The sequence below is a fragment of the Saccostrea cucullata genome, unplaced genomic scaffold (assembly GCF_032062105.1).
Source record: "Saccostrea cucullata isolate Sc308-1 unplaced genomic scaffold, CSIRO_AGI_Scuc_v1 ctg257, whole genome shotgun sequence".
In the NCBI taxonomy this organism is placed as follows: domain Eukaryota; kingdom Metazoa; phylum Mollusca; class Bivalvia; order Ostreida; family Ostreidae; genus Saccostrea; species Saccostrea cuccullata.
This window is the reverse complement of record NW_026933663.1, coordinates 355587-378179: the sequence shown is the minus strand read 5'-3', so window position 1 is coordinate 378179 and position 22593 is coordinate 355587. Positions and strand designations below refer to the sequence as shown.

At 33.1% G+C, this 22593-nt stretch overlaps 1 protein-coding gene across 1 annotated transcript in view; it reads right to left on the bottom strand.

Annotated features, from left to right (window-relative positions):
* Nucleotides 1–3522: 3522 nt before the first annotated feature.
* LOC134238820 (E3 ubiquitin-protein ligase MIB2-like) overlaps nucleotides 3523–22593 on the bottom strand; it is a 29234-nt gene continuing 10163 nt past the window's right edge. Inside the window, exons 5-6 of the mRNA XM_062720930.1 lie at nucleotides 7047–7227; nucleotides 3523–3640 (exon numbers count right to left, since the gene is read on the bottom strand). Coding sequence (XP_062576914.1) covers nucleotides 3523–3640; nucleotides 7047–7227 — 299 coding nt within the window. The remainder of the gene's footprint in view (nucleotides 3641–7046; nucleotides 7228–22593) is intronic.

The following is a 22593-nucleotide window of genomic DNA, read 5'->3' as shown; positions in this document are numbered from 1 at the left end:
TTCTTGCTTGACACCTCAACTTATATATTTGCCTTCGGGATATGGGTTTCGGGGCTTGGTTGTTGGTAGTGGCCGTCCTTGCTGAAAGTAACCCCCTCTCCCCGCTTCTTTTAACTGTTACATGTATGATTATGAATTTATAATGTCACACCAAAAGATGTTAAATTTTTAAAAGCACTTTTTTTATTGTGAACTTTCCACAGGCATGAAAATTAGTTACAATTATAATATGATTATCAAGAACATTTTTTTTTATTTCAATAGTGATGATTGAAAAGTTCGGTGATTAATAGTTCATTGCTAATAGATTGTTGTGTTTTTTTTTGGGGGGGGGGGTTAAATTACTAATTGAACTCCCTCCTTTTTGGGGTTTAATTAGATTTTGTGTATGGTATCAATATTACTGGTGGACCTGCTCGACTTTTCTCTAATTGCAACATGTACATTGTACTTTAAACTCCTTGGCCTTTAGTTAAAAAAAATTCCCACATCATTTTAACACGGAAAAAAGCTAAAAAAAAAAATTCCCACATAATTTTAACACGTAAAATTGTTAAATGAATCAGAATGTTGAAAACCTTTTTCTTAGGAGAGTTATATCTCTAGGCGGAACAAAACTAACATCTTATCAACATGATCAAAGGCAGGAAAATTTAACAGTATTTTAATTCAGTATTTTAGTCGTGATTGGTATAAGTAAAGTCATGGGAAAGATTATGTCGAAAGTCATCTATACTCGTTGATGTGCAGGACTGTGCTTATGCATACAGCTTTAGCTGGTCCCGCCCTGTATTTCTATAATGTTTTTTTTTTTTCGTTAAGAAATCTGGTAAGGTATGTTAGTAAAAATAAAATCCGGTTACTTTATTACTCTAACGGAAATTACTTTCCTACAGGCCTGAAGATCGAGTCTATTAGTCACCCAAGTTTTTTTTTAAAAAGAGTAGCATGTCGGCGAATAAAAATAAAGTAGTGCACAACACAGATAAAGAAATGTTTGTTGAAGTATTGACAAACTTCATACCTTTATAGAATGAAATCAACAAAAACTGAACAAAAATACAACTGTTACAATTATACAATGAATTAATTATACAATTAATTCTTTTAATAGATTGCCTTTAGTAGCATGTACTATTTTAAAAGCCGTTGTTCTTAAGAAAAACAAAATCATGCAAAATATTATAGACTTTTCTTTATCTAAAGCAATGGCCTTTGGAGAAAAGAAATGGCTGAAAAAAGTTTGTTAAATATAATGTATGTGCATTTAGGACCCTACATTGTAATTTCTTGCGAAAAGTGCAGGCGTTTACTACACGGGGATCTGCGTACATATTTAAGCAAAAAAAAGGGGAAAAAAAGTTTTATGTGATGAATTATATTATAAGCATTTATCTAATAAATGTCTATGTGGTACGTTAAGATTACAAATTTCACACAAAAACCCATCAACAATATTAAATACAGTTTTGATTTCCACATTGATCTATTAACGTCATTCTGATTTAATATAATTATGCACAACGAGAATTAAGATCTATTCAATATAGACAATACCTATAGAAAATTATTTAATTTCTAAAGAGGATAGTTTTATTTCAAATCAGTAATGAAAATTGAAATAAAAATTCTAAATAGTTTGTTCTTTCATTGAACTTCTTAAATGAAGGTTATTTTATAAATATGTTCTCTTGTATAACTTTATTTATGGAATATACAATTTTTTAAATGATAAAAGAAACACGAATCATCATCTTAATTCAAAGGGATTTTCGGTCGGAGTCTGTGTGTGTATATGCTCGACAACAGCCTATTGTTCCCTTTAGGTACAAAACCGTCTCAATTCACACAGAATATACAAAAAATACACAGTGACAGGTGTCTTCGCGGCACGTGTCTCCACCTGAAATGGCACGTGAGGACAGGTGTCCCTAATTACACAGGCCGACCATAGTGACTTTTTCAAAAGCGTTATTTTTGTGTGTGTGTGTGGGGGGGGGGGGGGGGGGGGGTCTCAGGGAAAAATGAAAAACAACCCACCCACCCCCAATAATAAAAATAATATTTTAATAAATTAAAAAGAAACAAACAATATTCACTATTAATAGTAAAGTATTAGCATTATAATATTTAACCCCCAGCCAATTCGATGAATGATTCTAATCTGACCAGTTTATATTAATATATTAATTCATATTAAAACAAAATCTTTATCACTTTCTATAAACTTGTATTTAAAAACTTGAAACACTAAAAATGTAATTTTGACAAACCAACTGAAGTATTTTTTTTTTCCTGACGGATTACCCCGGTATATAAGAAATGCCAACCTCTGGTATCTAACACAAATGCCTGGTAAGGTACCTTGATGTCTTGTGAAAACATGTAATTATGTAAAAATAATTCTTCAATGTCAATTGCAAAATATTGGGGAAAAAATTTAATTATTTTATCGTGGAACGTTTCACCTGTCCTTAATCAGTAATCGTAACTTGACATATTTCTTTATTTACTTTTTAATCGATCTTTTTAGTAAACCTTTTCTGTAAATAATTTCATTAAATGTACCCTTACTTAGCTCTTCCATTTTTTCAAAGGAACATTCATCATAGACAGCTTCAAGAAAGTGGGATCGGAAATGATTGATTTCTACATAACTGCATGCACTTACTTTTTTCTATTCCACTTCACGCATTTTATACGAGTTTACCAAAACTTATGTGATAAATCAAATTCAAAATTTAATTAAATCAAATATAATTCAGTACAATAAAATTAAATTAAAATTGAATTGCGTTCACGGTGCTGAAATATTAAATTAATCACATAGAAATACATATCTAGTTATTTTAACTGTTTGAAGTTAATTATTTTGATACAGCATGTAAACACTTTTGAAATATTTCTATAATTGGTAAAAATATGTTAACATAATTAAATATTTAACTTTTTGTAAAATAAAAGGTAGGTGGTTAGCATTGAGATATACTTTCAAAGTTTCCCTGCCTGGGAAACATGGGGAAAACTACACATTGGTGGCTTCCATGTCGGGAAAATGTATGGAAACCACTGAGGCATGTTTACATGGTTTCCTATCTTGGGAAACTTACGGGAAACCACAGGTTGATTGTTTCCATATCGGGAATCTACATGGAAACCACCGGGGTATGTTTCCATGGTTTCCTATCTTGGGAAACTTACGGGAAACCACAGGTTGATTGTTTCCATGTCGGGAATCTATGTGGAAACCACCTGGGTATGTTTCCATGGTTTCCTATCTTGGGAAACTTACGGGAAACCACAGGTTGATTGTTTCCATGTCGGGAATCTATGTGGAAACCACTATGTGGTTTCCATAAAATGGAAACTATATGGAAACTACTGATGTCACGATTCCCATAAGTTTCCATCGGGTTTCCAAATTTGGGAAACCTGGCTTTTCATCCTGTGCCCTTTATACAGATTCGGAGTAAATTTAGGTTAAAACTTTAAATTTATTCCTTTTGCATTCAATCGTAAGTGTTAAAGGAGGGATATTCCGGTACCTTTTCGAGAAACAACCTTAGATCCTGGCAAAATTCCCACTGCCATCTGTTTCTTGGCATTTTGTCTTCTAAATACATCATTGTGTGTCGGGTTTCTGTATAAGAAAAACAATGAAAAAAAAATCTAGAAGTCAAATTTTAAATTTCTTTTAATAAAAATAACTTCAGACATTAAAAATTTTGTTGTTGCAAAGTGACACTTTCCAGCCAGAAACTGTGCAAAGTTTCAGCCATCAAATATGCTGAAGAATGTGCAAGATACATAAGGTTCAAATACCCGTTAACAGAGTATCCTATACGGAGATGAGGGGGGTGGGGGGTAAGCTTTATCAATATTTATATTAAGTGAAACTTTAACTTATTTATTTTTATTACAAAGTTCGGGATCCCTTTTTATGTAGCTAATGGATATTTTCAAGAGAAGGAAATCGACCCTTTCAAAAGGTCAGTCACAATGACTTGTTACATGAACGTATTTATTATTTCAAACGTTTATTTCAAAATTCCATTAGGGTTAAAGTGACCACTGTTTTGCATTCCATTTCATATTTTAATTTTGAAATATTTTAAATATATTTTGAAATATCTTATCAAACATACTAAAAGGAAAATGAAACGCTGGGAAACTGAATGACAAAAAATAAATATGAAAACTGGTCAGATGGGACTCTTGGTTTCTATGCACTAAACTAATGTTCAGAATTACGCAATCGTGAATTGAATTACATCACATAAGGATTCGGAAAAGTGCTAAAGAGCACAAAACACGCGCAACTTGTTGTCGACAAGTTTGTCAACTATTGTCTTGTATCATTTTATTCACTGAAGTCTACACAGTGATTTTTAGTATTTATAGATGATATTCATGTCCTGCAATCTTGTATCAATTGACGGACGCTCCTTAGGGGCCTTTTTTATGTTGTCTAAGTAAAGACAAAAGCAGCAACAGCTTGTTGTGCATTCGCCTGTACATTCTCCCCATAGAACGTCTTAACCGTCGTCAGACATGGCCTTGAATGGTTTCTAATCAACCCTGACGATGACGTTGACGCATAAAAGAGCCACGTTAAAATAATGCTATTTATTCTGTCACCTGACTATCACAAAACTGCTATTAATAGACTATGATATCATAATCATTACATTCACAATAAAACTTAAACAAACCGATTGGACAATTTGGATTATTGTGCTGGTCAACTTTACCCTGGTGTTCGTCTCACTGGCATATGGATATGCGCGCGCCATTTGATTAATTTTTCGGAGTGTTTACCTCCGGCCAAATGTAGTCAGTGTTAGTCAAGACTTTCTTTAGATGAATCACATTTAAATGCTATTTATTCTGCCATCTGACTATCACAAAACTGCTATTAATAGCCTAGGATATCATAATCATTACATTCACAATAAAATTTAAGTTGCGGAAAAGTGAAAGAAACAGGCTAGGTTCAGCAAATCGTCGAATTCAAAGTTCTCTCAAAGCAGTTCCACTTACTCAATGTCATCGACAATTCCGTCTGGCATGAACCAACACTCATCGTAGCTGGATTCAACGACAGTGGAATGAAGTATTGTTTACAGATGAGTAACTTTTTAACGTCGACTTTGCAGAGTTCGAGTTTGCAGTCGTCGAAATCAGAGATATGACCGCGAAAACATCATCCAACGTGACCGTTACGGTGGCGGATGTGAAATGGTGTGGGTTGGAATAAGCGATCGGGGTAAAATTGACCTTGCAAATTAATAAAGCATTAAATTCTCAGAGATACAGTGACGAGTTTTCATTTCTGTTATTGTTCCTTGCCTTCGTCCAGAAAATACAAACATTTTCCAGCGAGAAAACACCCGTCCGTACACCACACACACAGGTATGAAGTACTCCATCAGAATTCAACTTCAATTTTTCTGAAACTTCTAGGATACAAAATCGCTATTTATGTATATGATATGAAAGAAATTCAATCACACATTTTTTTCCCACATAGTTTGAAATATAGCGTCTCAGTGCTCTGTAAGTATATTGTGAAATCAGACATTTGACTTGAGAGTGAGCCTCATTTTAGAATTATCAATTGGTCAATTGCAAATTTGTGTAATACTACTGACAAAGATAACCTTTTTGTTACTTTAAATTAGTAGGTCATATTGATACTGAAAAATTTGAGTAAAATATTAGGTAAAAATAGAACATACATAGCGCTGGAATTGAAAATTCACATGTAAATATTCGACAGTTTAAGTTTTCTTAAGAGAAAATGTATGATTAAATTTTTACAAAAAATTACAGAATGATTCAAACGGGTCCTAGAATAAAATGTGTAAAATAAAAAAAAAAAATTGAAACAGTGGTTTAAGATATTTTGGCCATTCAATTTCAAAAAAACTAAAAGATTCAGTAGATGGCGTCACAATGCTTGACTTTTGACCTCTTGAGAGAACCTTGACCTTTGTGGCACATAAAAAAATGGAGACTCCTTATATATCTTTCCAAATATTAGCTCTCTCCTATTTATGAAACAAAACTCACACTGTATTTTACAACAGACTGTTAACTGCTTGTTTATTGCACTCAGATAGCGTAAACACATTCCATAATGTAAGCCCCCAAGTGATAAATATTTAGGATTCTCTGATTTTTTTTTTTTTTTTTTTACAAAATATGATGCAAACGAGCCAAAACTTATTATTTTTCTTACAGGGATCATTCATTATGGTCAATATTGTAATATTATTCTTTTTTCCTCCAGTACTTTTTAAGAAATGGGTTAAATAGAATTGGATGATTTGTCCTACCTAAAGACAACGACATAATGTCATCAACCTAGCGGAGCTGAACTTTGCCCTGGAGTGTAACCAGATTACCTTGCCTAAAATACTAAACCTTATAAGGATCTAGAGACGCCGCTGCGTTGCTGCTATTGCTGCAAATTAAGGGCATACGAAATATTAAAAAAAAAAATAAAAAAAATAAAAATTGATCGTGCTTTTACAACCTCTTTCCCTTATGAGTTTCATGCAAGTTCCTATCAAAAAGAACAAGACTGTCCTTTTTGTTATGTGATGAGAATCTCATATTTTAATCTCATTGTAAATTTCTAATATTTTGCCATGTGATATATTAAATAACTCCTATAGTTACACAAATTTGCTTGGTATACATGAGGAAAAATAAAATTATTTCACCTTAAGTTTACCCAGCGTTTCTTTTTTCCTTTCAGTATATATTGACATGCATGTACTATAAATTGTAGGGCACGAAACATCAGTCCAAAGAATGCATAAAACCTAAAGGTTGGTCATAGTTCTCTAGATTTAAATTTCGCTACGATGTGTTTTACCATAAACACATTAATTCGTAGAATAATGGAACTCTTCTGACTTTGGGAAACGTAAATACCAAGTGATGATTTTAATTACAGCATTTTTGCACTTTTAGAAGATATCTATTTTAATTAGACCACATGAGGAAGTGTAAATTTTCTTTGAAATATCAGTACATACTGTCCTTGAGTATGTGGATTCGGTTTCTCTTTGCGTTCATATGGATGTTCCAAATCATCATAATCTGCCATGTAACACTTTGTACAGAGATCATTTTTTTCACATTCACTGCATTTCCATCTGATTCCTTTGATCAGTTCCCCATCGTCGCAGGAAGTACAGGTTACTGGGTGCCTTATTCCTACAATTATACCGAAGAATTCATAAACTGAAACAAAAAATCACTAAACTCACTTAGTAAGCGAATTTTTTTTTGTTACAGATCTTCGCAAAAGGGTCCTCAGTTTTGAGATCCATATTCCCTATGATATTTTTTATGAGGCAAAATTCCTCTATAATGGTAACATACGTGATCGGTGTGTAAGGGGGTACATGAAGTGCAATGCACATATAGCAAACTGAGCAAAAGCTTATCAGAACTGTAGCAGTTCAGATGCATGTGCGTTATTATAATCATTTTAACGTTCACCTTTTCGGCCTATACTCTTATATGAAAAATATAACACACAAATGCTTGATTTTTCTGACCATATCTTCATGCATTTTTTTCTGAGTTTATAAGCATTTCATAAAAAATAATTATTGGAATTCCCATGGGTACCAATTGCACCCCCAATTGTCCCCCGTTGTTAGCAGATCTATTTCTGTATTCATATGAAGACGAATTTGTGCAAAACTTATATGCGAGAAGAAGAAAACACTTGCTGTGGTCTTCAACTCGACATTTAGATGTACCGTCGACGTATTGTCAATTAACATTTGTAATTTCCATTCTGATGTCAACACGATATAATCCTGGTAAGCTTGAGATAAAAGACATCACAGAGTCTGACAAATTAAATCTGTTACATACTTGGATATTTTACTTGTAAAGACGTCAATGGTAATCTAACAGACACGCTCTATGATAAACATGATGACTTTAAGTTTTCTATCGGCAACTTCTCTTACTTATGCAGCAATATACCTTCCTCTCCTGCACACGGAGTTTATATATTTCAGTTGATTCGATACGAAAGAGCATATCCTACGTTTCTAATACAAGGTGAATTATTGACAAATACGGTGATCAAACAAGGATATCAGCAGCCTTGTTTAAAGTCTCCACTTCGTAAATTCTATTGAATTCTATAAAATACAGTGACCTTGTCAGCAAACACAATTCATTTTAGAGTAAAATGTTGACTAACGTGTTCCATATACTAATTGTGCGTCCATTATTTATACACTCACAATGAATTGACGACAGAGTTGCCAAATATTTCCCGTATCACGACAAGGATTAGCTGAATAACCTGTATCCATGCAAACCTCTTACACCAGTCTGCTTGATTCATGGAAAATTGTAAATTAAATAATATAGCTTTAGTTTCAAACAGTAACTGAATTTTACCACGTGTAAACAAACATCATATGGTCCATGTATCAATTACTACATCCCCTCCCTTCCCATCACTTACTACGGTTGTATCATTGAGCGGCAAATTAGAACTTAAGAGAAGCAATGGAATTTCACAATTGATTAATGATTTTAAAATTAAATTATAAGTATGGCTCTAATTCATGTCCAAAATATTCAAGTATAACCAGGTTTGGGCCAGTTTACGCTTTATAAACAGCGAATGTTCGAATAATTTGGCCAGAAATCTGAGTCATGAATTCTCGTGTTTAGACAGGGAAAGCAAAGTAGCGATTAAAATCTGTAGATAACAGCATTGTAAATCGTTACTCACACAGGTATTTGGGGGTATTAAGCTAACCCATCCCCTCCCCCGATATCCCCCATTGTATCAACAATTAAAATCATGTATAGCCTTCATTATTTGGGATAAGATGTTTCTTTGATGACATAGCAATTACTCAAATAGTTTAGTAGATAATGATGTACTGACATTCTTTCATCATGACGACATGAGCAGACAAGCACAAAAAGTCGCCCGACCATATTCAAAATTTAGATATAGTATCATAACTGTCATGTTTATGTCCTTGAAAACCATGCATAAATTGTTTACCTATTGGAGCGTTGTCAAATATTTTCAATTCTTCTAATGGAATGATTTCGTCTTCGGTTTTACAGTCCCATCTTACGGAAACATTGCCTTCTTTTTTATCTCTCATTTTCTGTCATAAAGTGCAAATGGAAATCAATCAAAAACCAGAGTGAAATATTATAAAATGTATGAAAATCAATACAAAGCCTGAAAAATAAAATAATGTAAATGAATGTCTGATATTTTTCCAAATCGTTTACCTCTTTCCCCGGAAAAAATCTTACCACAATGCCAAATTCATTTTACTATGCAAAATCGGTAGAAAGGGATTTTTCAATCTTTATTCCGGAATATAGTTGTGAAATTTACTTTTTGTCTTTTCTTTATACATGTAAGAGGAATGACATGTATAAAGATAACAATCAGTTTTCCGGCTCAAAATTCAATTCACATGATACTAAAGAAAAGTAGAGGAAATAGGGACTTCTAAATTGAATTTAAATCTGACTCGAATTGAAAAATAAGTATTTAAGTTATAGAAATATGATTTTGCACGAACATTTTTAGCAAAACAACAGCAAAGAAATCTGTAATGTATAAAAAGAACTTTTTTCTCCAAAAAGATTTTTGCATCATTTGATCTGAAAAGTCAGGCGATATTTGCTTAAGGACTCAATCCCCTCCCCTCAATAAAAAGAAAACGCAGTACAGTTAAGGCAACACATGAAAAAATATGGCAATGGGGTCATAATGAGGTCTGGCGTCATGACAGTTGCTCCGCCCTGATTGATCCATACAAGGAAAAAGAGCTCAAAATGATTTTTTTCTGATATCTGCAAGAATTTGTAATAAACGGCAATATTTTCATGTTTAAATAGAAAATAGTTAGTGATTTTCTCGTAAATAAAATAGCATGTCTTTAAAATAATTCTCTTTTTAATGTGCCATTTCGCTGCATTTGGCTTCAGCCAAGCACTTGCACTCGATGACACGAAATGTTGTTTACATCTAACTAGAGGTCCCCGGGCCTTATAGGTCACCTGAGTATCATGAAACAACTTTCAAAAAATTTAATTTGGTTCGTGTTTTAAACCAGATGCCATGAAATTCACAATTTTGAAAGAGGCACCGTTGCTTATCATAATTATACACTTACAATGCTTACTCTAGTTACTTAATACCCAAAGTTAGATCAGAGTAAGAAAGAGAAAATGCATTTTCACTTTAAAAACCAGTCGTGCACCCCACTCCACAGGAACCACTGGGGCCACATATTTCAAAATTTTGGAAATTTAATCATAAATTTTATTTCATCATAAATGGTTGATTAATATCACAGAGCAGATTTCAAAGCATTTATTTATCGTCAGACTATGTAACGTTAACCCCCCATCTCCTGATACCCCTGACCCAGAGAACATGAAATGAATCATTTTGCTAGTTGCACCTTTCTTCATCATAAATATATGTACTAAGATCATTGCATAATACCTAGGAGCAATGGAAAAGAATTTCAAAGAATTCATGCATTTTCACTATATATAATCATTAGAGCCCCACCCTAACACCAGAACCCCTGACCCATGGGCCATGAAATACACAGTTTTGGAAGAGGCTTTCTTCCTCAATATAACTGTGTACATGTACATAGTTCATTGGTTTAATGGACATTTGCGAAATAGCGTACAGCAAACAGCGGACTTCGGACTTCAGACATTTAAAGGCGGACTTTTCTAAGGGAGCAGTTTAAAAAAACTAAAAAATATGAATTTATAACAAATCATCTGAAAATGTATAGGCCTCTGATAGCTATGAAAAATTTAAATCGAAGAATTTTGAAAATTGTATTTTGATTGGTCTAATTAGAAAGTTTGCAAAGAAATTAATTTGTGAACATCGAACTGTCTCGAAATAACTCATAATTTAGTATGCATTATTATTTTGAAAAGTATCAAATATGAACTACAAACAACAACAATCTCCGAAAATGAATTGTACAGACGTTATATTTCAACTTTACTTTTAATTTGTTTCTAATCTACCAACTTAAGGTACAACTTCCGATCAATATAATACATGCACAAATTTGGGTCATATATTACTTGCATTATACCTTTCAATTCCCATTTGCTGGACCATTTGTCGTTGGAAAATGAACGGAGTAGAAAACACAAATTTTGTCAAAACTTAAATTTGATATTTTACTGTTATACTAAATTAGCCTATTTTAAATACAGTTGACAATTTAGAAACCAAGTTTAATAACAATTAATAAAAGCTGTCTCTCAAAGATAAAAAAAAATGTTACAACTTTACTGAAAAAATGTTTGACAAACAGAAAAAGAAGAATAATCTAAACTCGAAAATTCCATCGCCAGGGAGGGGCGTGTATGTACGGAAGAGGGTGTAATTTCCATGTATAGATACATTTGCCTGTTAAGATAGTTTCACTGCCTAGCTATACATGCAAGTACTGTACCAAAATGTGTGCTTGTGGGAGGGTGGGATCAACTGGCTTTTTAATTAACGTACTGTACCTTAATTTTTTTAAGCCAGATTAGAATTTGAGTTCTGATACTATGTCTGTATATAAACCTTGCTTATTGAAATGGATTGAACCAGGTAATTGAATTGAAAATTGATTAGATCAGGAATCTGCATCATGTTTCCAGCAAAGTCAAATGTACATCACTCTTTATTAATTTCAAATTCGATATAAATTAGGGCACATCCCTTTCTCTTTTTTGGAAGGGTGTGTGTGTGTTAAAACAGGCATATATAAAACAATTTTTAAAACTGAAAAATCTTGAAAGTCAAATATTTAATTCGTATAAAGAATAATTAAATGAAGATGTAAATAAGAGAGAAAAGGAAAATACATTTTTGATGCGAGTTCCGATTCCAAAGAGACTGACGGAAACATTAAAGTAATCTAAGTGTTCCTCATTTCCTATTTATAAATGTCACAGAACTATGTTGTATATTGATAACCATAATATCAAATACCATTGCATTATTAATTCCAACGTAAACTTTAGATAATTTATAAATTCTACACTTTGAGATGTTCCCCCTTTTTTAAAGTCCGAAGTCTGAAGTCTGTTGTTCACTGTACGCTATTCCGCAAATGTCCAATACCCGGGAGCAGAGAAGAAGATTTTTAAAGAAACAATGTATTTTCACTATATAAGTAATATAGCCTCGCACTAACATCACAACCCCCAACCCAGGGGCTACAAAATTCACAATTTTGGAAGAAATGCTCTTTCTCATCATAACTATATACTTACTTAGTTTGTTTAATACCCGGGAGCAAAGAAGATTTTTAAAGAATTCATGGATTTTCACTATATAATCAAAAGAATTCCCTCCTTACACCAAAACCCCTGACCAGGGGCCATGAATTTCAAAAAATTTGGAAGAGGCATCTTTCCTCATCATAACCATGTACATAGTTTATTGGTTTAATACCCAGGAACAGAGAAGAAGATTTTTGAAGAATTACTAGTAATGCATTTTCACTTTATAATCAATAGAATACCGCCCTAACACCATAACCTCTGATCCTGGGGCCATAAAATTCACAATTTTTTAAGAGGCACTCTTAGCCATCATAACTATGCTCTTAGTTAGTTTTTTGTAATACCCAGGAGCAGAGAAGTAGATTTTCAAAGAAATAATGCACTTTTACTTATGATCTATATAGCCCCGCCCGAACACCAGAACTCCTGACCCTGGGGCCATGAAATTAAAAAATTTTGAAGAGGCACTCTTGGTCATTATAAATATGTTCTTAGTTAGTAAATATAATTCCCAGGAGGAGAGAAGAAGATTTTCAAAGAAATAATGCACTTTTACTATATTATTATGATCTATATAGCCCCGCGCTAACACAAAAACCCCTGACCCAGGGGCCATGAATTTCACAATTTTGGTAGGTGACTCAATGCTGATTACAATCTTTCAATGGTTTGACTGTTTGATGTTCAGGAGTAAAGAAAAAAATATTTCTAAAGATTCCATTGATTTTAGTTGTTTTTAGCCCCACCCATCAGGCCTTGGGATGACAAGGACCATGAAATTCATAATGTTTTGTTTCCCTTCACCCATAGATGACGTATACCAAATTTGGTTGAAATTGGTTCAGTATTTCCAGAGTAGAAGTAAAAAATGTTTAAAAGTTTACGGACCACGAACGACGAACGACGTATGACGACGGACGAAAACGGATAGCAATAGGTCGCCTGATCAGTTTAAAACGTGGCGACATCAGCTGAGATTTGCAGTACATTTAAATGCAATAACCAAGCAATCTTAAAGAAAATGGGGATAAAATATGATACAGGACATTGTTTATCCCTTATATATGAGGACAACATTTCGAAAAATAATGGAAAACTGAGACGATCCGTCAATCCATCACTGTAATTTCAGGCCAGGTATGTATGTGCATGTAGGTACATGTGTAGATCTACAATATGAGGACATGCTTTTGCTAATATCAAAGAAAAAAACCCGAGTGGGCATGTTCATTTAGATGTATAATCACAGTCAGTGAAAAACTGTAAAGCAGTGCCTTTTGTGTAACCCCCCCCCCCCCCAATGCTGATTTGCACACTTTTTAGAATTATTGAAATTTTAATTGCACAAAATAAATACTGAGTTCTTGTCAATTAGCTCATTTTCTTTGAGACAATATATGTATTAATGGAGGTCATCAGTAACACAAATTTAAAGTAAATTAAATGAGATGTTTTCATTTTTTCATTCAATGATTCACTGGGCCTAAACATGAATTGATGTCTTTTGACATACAAACATGCTACACAATAAAAAAATGTCAGTATCATTATGTTGAAAGCATAAAACCTCCACTTCAGATAATGGTTGTAATTTTCTAGAATTTCTAAATTAATGAAAAAAAAACGATTTTTTTTTGTTTAGATTACATGTACATTAAAAATATTTATATAATATTTTTATCATTGTAGTTGTCAAGAGTTTCAGGCTTAAAGAATGAATGAATAAATAATACAGTGTATATTTTGTAATCTCATATTACTACAAATATATTGTGTTGTAGGCCTAGCTATTCCCAAAAAATTGGACCAATGAATTCATTCCGGCAGCAAGTTAATCCATCATTTAAGGAAAAATGGTATGCTCAATATTAGCTATAAACCATACAATATTCCTGGCAAGATTATTGAATTGTTTTGAAAACAAAACTAACAGTAGGATTGAAAATATATACATGTATTCTATGTTAAATGTTTCAATGCCTGTTTTTATATCTAATCTCCATCAAGATCTTATTTCCAGCATGTACATTGTGTTCATTTGTTTTTTAATAATATAATGTTGTACCAAAAATAGGGGACTAACGATCCCCCTTATTGATTCAAAATAGGATAAGGGACTACCATTTGATTCTGAGGGAAGGGGGGGGGGGGGGGGGGGAGGTGGCAAGTTATTCCAAGTCAGAGTTTTTCATTCTCATGTCAATGAAGGGCACATTAATATTTATTTCCGATCAATAAGATGAAGGACAGATTACTTATTTATTTCCCCTTCATGGAATATTGTCTAACAAGCCAAAGGATAAAAGAAAAAAAAACAAAAACTGATTCCTGGGAGGGGGTGATCAGTGGTCTGCAAGTATGTATTTCTAAGATCTGCCAGCCCCCCCCCCCAGCCCCCTCAAAATACAATTGTTGTCCCCTTATCAAATACAGGAGTATACTCAAATTCCCCTCAATTAGTTCCTAATACTTATAACTTAGTTTAAATCCCTTAACATTAGGTGGTCTAATTGAAAGCAATTGTTGAATCTCGTATGCAGAAAAAAAATTAATTAACAAAAGTGTGTACCATTGGCGTCAGAAGCAAATTGAAAGGGGGCTTATTGAAAAGAGGGGGCTAAACCAACAGAAAAAGGAAAGTTCCAATTTCAAATGCCTACATTATGCATATAATTTGCAAAAAATAGGAAGGCTAAGCCCATACCCCCCCCTCAGCCCCCACCCCCCCCCCCACCCCTGACCCCAAACCCGGTTCCGACGCCTATGCGAACAGTAGTGAGAGATGGGTATAAACATCTTAATAATTTTTGATGAAGGCTATACTTAAAGTAACAATTTGTGTTCTACATCAATATAGCGGCAATATTTAGACCTTTGATTGTGTGTATATACACATTTTTGAGGAAATGAGGGAGGTTTCAAAGTCTTTTAGCATACATTCAGGGGATGAAGGATGTATGGTCACGTGATTCAGTTGATTTACGTCATAAGCTCTGATAAAATATGTACAAAACGAGATTGAAACCACAGTACTTGTATAATTTTTTTGACTGTTTGTTTGCGTTCACCATCTAGTATAAAAATATCTGAAAACATTCAAAATTTCTTGCAAATATTATCAAATTACGGAATAGATTAATCCACTCTGCCGTTTCCCTACTCTGCGCGTCCAGTGCGTCTTTGACGTCATAGTGGATCTCTTAGTTCAGTAAGATCATACACGGTAAAAACGGGTAGTATAGAATCATAAAAACGGGCCATAATATGTACATGGTAGGGTATTTTGTAAATTTCAGAACGCAAAAAATATTTTTACATGGTTGTTGACGGAAAAGTTCTGTGGGTTTGTCTTATCTCGCTTATTTCAGGAATGTGTGACGTCATAGTTGGGTTTTCCCGTACTCGAGAAATGTAAGCATGACACGTTTTTCTCATGATCATGACTCGTTTAACTTTGCCCCGTGCAATATTGAGCTCAGCTTCACCAATCGATATTTTTACAGTTAATCAATACAATGACGACCTTGAACTTCGACGTAAATTTTCAAATATTGAATGATAGGATTTTTTGCAAATTAATTTTTTTATGGTTTAAGTTGTCCAAAAAAAGTCGTAAATTTCCGTCTCCAGATGTGGTGTTACAAAAGAATCTTGCTTTTTCGAATTTTTAACCCTATTCATACTCTAAAATATTTTAAAAGACACATTTCCGATGGTATATTTTTTATCTATGGTGAAAAATTTCAATTATCGACCGAGTAATGGACCCAGAAACACGGAGAATAAAAACTCCGCTCAGACACTGTGGGGTATGGTATTTGTCACTCAATATCTCAGAAATAAGTTTAGAAACCTATTGATATGTCTGCTTTATAGTATGTAGGACATACTAAATAAGATATATACAAAATATGAAAAAAATTAAATGACAGGTATTTTTTCAGCTAAAGGTCCTTCATCCCCTTAAATGACAAAATGTATAGAGAACGAATACACAAAATAGAAAGACATGTTAAGAATTTTTTATGCATACCGTTTTCATTCGTTAAAAAAGAGTCCATGTATATTTATTTAAAGTTTATGAGGTAAACAAACTATATTATTATTTTTCTTTGTTGTTTCAACTATCTGATTGGCTCAAACTGGATCACATGATCAAGTATAAAAAGTGTTACAGACTGGATGTTTCTATTTTAAAAATTTATAAACCTGCTGTTTCTAAAATTGGAAACGTTCTTCTGTGAAGCAACAATAGTGCTGACGTCACAATATTCTTTATAGACTGGATGTTTCTAAAAACAGATACTGCAGCTGGTTTTCATTACTGTGGCGTCATAATGTTATGACATAACAACGCCTTGTATGAGAAAAGGTACTGAGTATCATAAAGAAGGATTTTAAGACATTTCTTATTAACTAATAAAAAATAATAAAACAATTATAGCCTTTGAGTTCGGTACAATCCCTCGATATATAGACCTTAGAGAAAAAATATCGACCTCGCACTTCGTGCTCGGTTGATATGCTTTCTCTAAGGTCTATATATCGAGGGATTGACCTCATCAAAAGGCTATAATTGTATATCAAATACTAAAGAGTTATCTCCCATGCTGATGCGTTTGAAGACTATAATTATATTCATTTGACTCTTCCAAGATTTCAATTTTAAATCAAAAAGTGCAACGGTAAGGCGACGCTTTAAAAAGTTTTTTTTTTAAATTATTTATTTTTTTGTGTGGTTTTCAAAAAGTGATGCTCATTTCTTTGTAATCCTTTAGTTAATTTATAATTTCCGATGAGATTAGAATAATTTTCCATTTTTTCATACACTTCTGTCTGTTTTAGCTGAATAAAACAGTATAGATACACAGGGACAACCTAAATCATTGTGCAGTTATTTTTTTGTTTGCCTTGCCCTTACACTTTATGGTTTAGTTTGACATCTCATTTTATGACCTAAAATTGGAGCCCACGTGACTTTAGAGGGTCATATGATGTTAAAAAAAACCGATGTGAAAAGCGATGGACAAACTCTTCAAGATAACAAATAGCTATTTTAACTAGCGTGTCTTGCTAAAAAATAAAAAGGTTAAACATTAAATGTATCGGATTCCATGAGTTTTTATAGAAAATTTTGCCTTAACTATACTGCGAAAATATGTGCCGGGTCGAAATGTAAAAAAAGATGAGGTGCACAATGGCATTAATTAATAAAAATTATGAAAACGTCTCATTAAATTTCAATCAGTGGTATGAGAGTAGTTGTAGATAAGAGATGTATACCCCAGTGCGTAACAGAAGGACGGACGGACATACAGATTATTATATACCCACCAGCTTTTCAAGCGGGGGTATAAGATACATTAGAGTTTGAGAGAGTATTGGATTATAGAAATAAGGATAACATGTTTTAAACTTTGATATCGCTATTACTTCACTAAGCGGAACTTTTTTCGAGGAGGAGGCAGGAGAGGTCTATAGAGTGCGCTATTGAATACGATATATAAGAATGATAATTTCGGAGTTTATAAGTACGAATAGGAAGAAATATTTGTCTTGCATTCAAGCATATACCAAGTTAAAGACAAAACCCTGTATTTCCTATAATGAAATGAATAATGTTCAAATAATGAACATTATATAAGACCAGAAGTCAATAAAACAATACACAATAGGAGCAGAGCAAACAAGGACCTCCAAAACATGGGATCAGGTGCCATGGAGGAGTGAGCATTCCCTGCTGACCATCGACACCCACCGTGTGCTTTTTGTCATGATAGGGGATATATTGGGAATATTTGTCGTCAATAGAGGATTAAACTTTCTTTTTGAAGAATTTCTCTATGTGTTAACGCTTGACATTTTACTCACAAACTAAATAAAAGTGCGAAGTTTGTGAGTAAACTGTCAGGAATATACACATTTATGAGCTTTCAAAAAACGCTTCATTCTTATAACAACATTTAAAAATATATATGTAGCCTCCTTACAATTTGTTTTTTTCTGTACAGCGTAGGAATCATACAATATACCGCAAAGAAACGTTATCGAGATGAATTTCGATAGAGTTCAACTTAAATTGTCAAAATAATCAATAAATAAACTTATAAAAACTTATCGAATGTCAAATATCGTCATAACGAGTTTACTTCAGAATAGTTCGCCCTTGACCATGGTCATGTTGACATTAACGACAACGCTCAAGAGCAAAAGTTGCCCTGTCACAACGATACAAACTGAGTTGATATGCTTCATATTATGAACGTCGAGAATAATTATTTCAACGATTTCTAAAATTCGGGTTCCATAAAATTCACACCCGTGAACGGACAATGGCAAAAACATTTTCATGACGTCTGTCAGCTGGTCAGTCCTGTTTATCACCAGTTTTGTTTTACTGAATTAAATTTGAAGTTTAAGTGTTCATAAGTTAGCTAAAACAGACCACGAAATAACTGTTTCGTTGTTTATACGATAGCGTAGAAGCTTGATCTAAAAAGTAGTTCTGACTGAAAAAAATTATCGAGGGGTCAACTTTTTCTTAAACGCTTTTTATCCAATCAAAACATAGGAAATCAATAGATAAAATTAAGATTGGAAATATTTCAATGTAAAAATAATGGACTAACAATAAGTATGAAAAATGTTTGTCAGCATTTGACTCGATGATAAATTGTGTTTACTGACAAGGTCATTGTATTCATCATAGGATTTACGAAATTGTATTTTTAAACAGATTGCTGATATTCTTGTTTCATCCACTTTTTTGTCAATAGTTTACCTCATTTAAAAATGGTTCATACGTACAGTATGCTCTTGCATATCAAGTCAATTGAGATATATTAGGTCTGCCAATAAGGCAATTTGTTCCAATAACAATTACAAAAGATTGTTAGAAGACCTGGACTCCAAAACTAGTCACTTAATAGGCATTTAGGTGGACAAAAAACCGTTTTACACCGTTAAGAAAATAAAACAAAATCATAAGGATTCTCTTTTGGTCGACGGATGTCAAAAATTCGGTATAAAGAGTTTTTTATCATAATAAGGATACATTTAGGTAAATGTCTGTAGAAAGAAACAATTAAAGAAAACATTTTGTAGCAATTCTCTGTTTCGCTGATGTCAGTAATTTACAGCGTTTTAGTAATTGTAAAAAGCATGTTCCTGCGTATATTTGAAAAGTAATTAAAATCACAAAAAAGTACTTAAAACTTTACCGTGTTTAAAGTAAGATAGAATCAAAACTACGTTCAAGGAAAATTTCATAAAAATCGCAGATAATACGCTGTAAATTCAAAAGAACATTTTATCAAAATTTCAGGATATGTTTTCTCGTAATAATTTTTAAATTTCTAAGCAGTAAACTTGCGATCTACCTTAAGTTCAACGTAGAGCGTATTAATGAGATACATGATGGAAAAAAAACATGTTAATGTAACACCTTGAGACGCATGATTTCATGGTTCGTGTAGTTTTATTATTTACAAAAAGAAATAAAAAATAAATAAATAAAATAAAAAGAGTAATTGATTAGAAAAAAGATACTCTTAGAATTTCATTAAATATACCCCAACAAAAAGTGCTTTTAGTTAACTGTAGTTAATTGCCATTTACTAAAGTGAATAAATTTCTCACTTTTATTGATATAAGATATATTTATGTCTGCTTGCCTTACCACCCACATCAAACAAGAACGTGTACATTACTTCTCTTTAAAGAAAAAAATTGTCATTTATTGCAATTCATTATGTAAGCCTTATACTCACATCGTTGGCAGAGGGGAAATCCCCACAACAGACGATGTGCAACATTTATAAATCATTCATTAACATAAATTGTTTCAATCATGAATTTCATAAAGATTTATTTTATTTTTAGCTCATATGAGCTGAAAGCTCAAATTAGTAAACTTTTCTCTGTGTACCCGTTTTCCGTCCGTGTGTCTTTAAACTTTTTACATTTCCAACTTCTTTTTGAGGACCACTGGTTCAATCTCAACAAAACTTGTATGGAATGGAAGTTTTACGTAGAAATAAACAGGAATCATCTTAAATATTCTTTATCTCAAGATCACTGGGACAGAAAGGCTTTCACTTATTTGAATCAATCTGGGGTATTAGAAATTATAAGTTTTTCAAATCAACGCCCATGGAGTAAGGATGGGGCCATTATAAAGAATCAAAGTTTTACATAGTAGAATCTTGTGAATCTTGTGAAGACTAGCATGCTTAAGGATACTCAGTTGAGCCGTGTGGCCTATGGTCCCTTGTTTTTGATTTTCTATACATTAGTGATCTGCAATTATTTTTTATTAGGGTTCATTTAAAGTATCAATCTACTATTTTTGCTGACATAATTTTTATCGGTTTTTGTCATCGTTATTATTATTAAAATTTTGAGATAGTTATATTGACAGTTTATACATACCCCAAAAGAAACTATTGTTCCTAGCTCGGATTTTGATTCGTTTTCACAGGAATTTTTCACAACTCGAAGACCAATTGTCACATTTTCTAACCAATAAAATATGAATATATGGTGAAAGCAAATTAAGAATAGCAATAATAACAATAATAAAATTTATAATTAATCTTGTCAAAAATTACCTTTTGTTAAATGTGGAAGATGGTCGTTGTAAATAAAAACGTCACTCGCAGATGTCTCGCATAAAAGCTCAGCTTTTCCATCTCTTCCAACTAGATATCGCACAGTTTTGTTATTTCTACCCTCTGCATTCTTCCAGTTAACTATTGCATCACATCTATAAAGATTCACCTCTGTCTTTCCTACGAATCTTACAACTTTCCCTGTATTCAAAAAGAGAATTGTTTTAATTGTATTTGAAAGATAGATTTACAGAAAAACAAGAGGCCCATGGACAACATCGCTCACCTGAGAAACTGTGGCCATGATGTTCTTTGTAGGATTCCACCCGTTTGTAATACGAACAGTGACCACACCCTAACCCCCAGGGGTCAATATTTGAACAATTTAGAATCTACACTGCCCCAAGGTACTTGTACATAAGTTTCAGCTTTTCTGACCCTAAGGTTCTTGAGCAGAAGATTTTCAAAGATTATTCCATATATATTTCAATTTAAAACGTGGATTCCCTATTATGGCCCTCCCTACCACATGGGGTCATCATTTGGACAATTTAGAATCTACAGTATTCTAGGATCCTTCCACATAAGCTTAAGCTTTTCTGGACCAGTGGTTCTTGAGAAGAGGATTTTTAATTTTTTTTCCAATATATTTCTATATAAAAATTGGATTCCCTATTGTAGCCCCGCTCTTCCCCCGAGGGTCATGAATTGATCAATTTAGAATCTACACTACCCAAAGATTTTTCCACATTAATTTAGCGTTTTCTGGCACAGTGGTTCTTGAGAAGAACGCGGGTATGTTAAGGCAGCACATGGACCAGAAATCGGCGAATTAACACTTTTTTATAATTATGTAACACTAATAAATCGGAAAAGTCAAGGATAAAACTTTTGTCATAATTATGCATTCTATAGACTTCAGTGGGACTTATACTACATGAAGCACTTCACCACGACGTCACCACGTGACGTTTATAATTAGAAAAAAATGCCTTAATGAGAAAGTGAAAAGTTTAACACTACCCCGGGGATAATTAATTTCAATTTGTAGTCATAGTTATGCAAAAACATCTCTGTACCATGAAAAGTGCTGCTAAAATCCTACTCTCCTATCACAGAAATAATTATTCAACAATTTCGGACGAAACCTTTCCAAAATTTTTTACATTTCGTTCATAACATCGAAAAAAATGCATTAATTCCCGTAAACCATACGATTCTAGCAGCACTTTCAAAGAACAAAAGAATAAGAACTTTAGATAGAAACAAAAATTAAGTTTCAAAGTATGCGGTGTAGGTTGAACTTTTGCATCTTATTTGTTACGAACGACGAAGGAAAGGCTGATCGGCAAGTTAACACCCTCCCTGCTTTAATTTTACGAAGAAATTGTGGACGTATATTACCATACCTCATTCATAAGCTTTATTCCCACATGAATCACACATGATATTCATTCTAAATGCTTTTAAACTCCGATTTCTTGTGCTTGTTTACATGGATTCTCGTTACGTTTCACTTTCACTGTGCTACTGCATGATCAACAGTTATGACGTCACGGGTTTGGTATTTAACCCCTGGGATAACCACAGAGACCCAGAAACGACAAAATTCCGTTTATTTTATGCCCCTACATATTTTCAT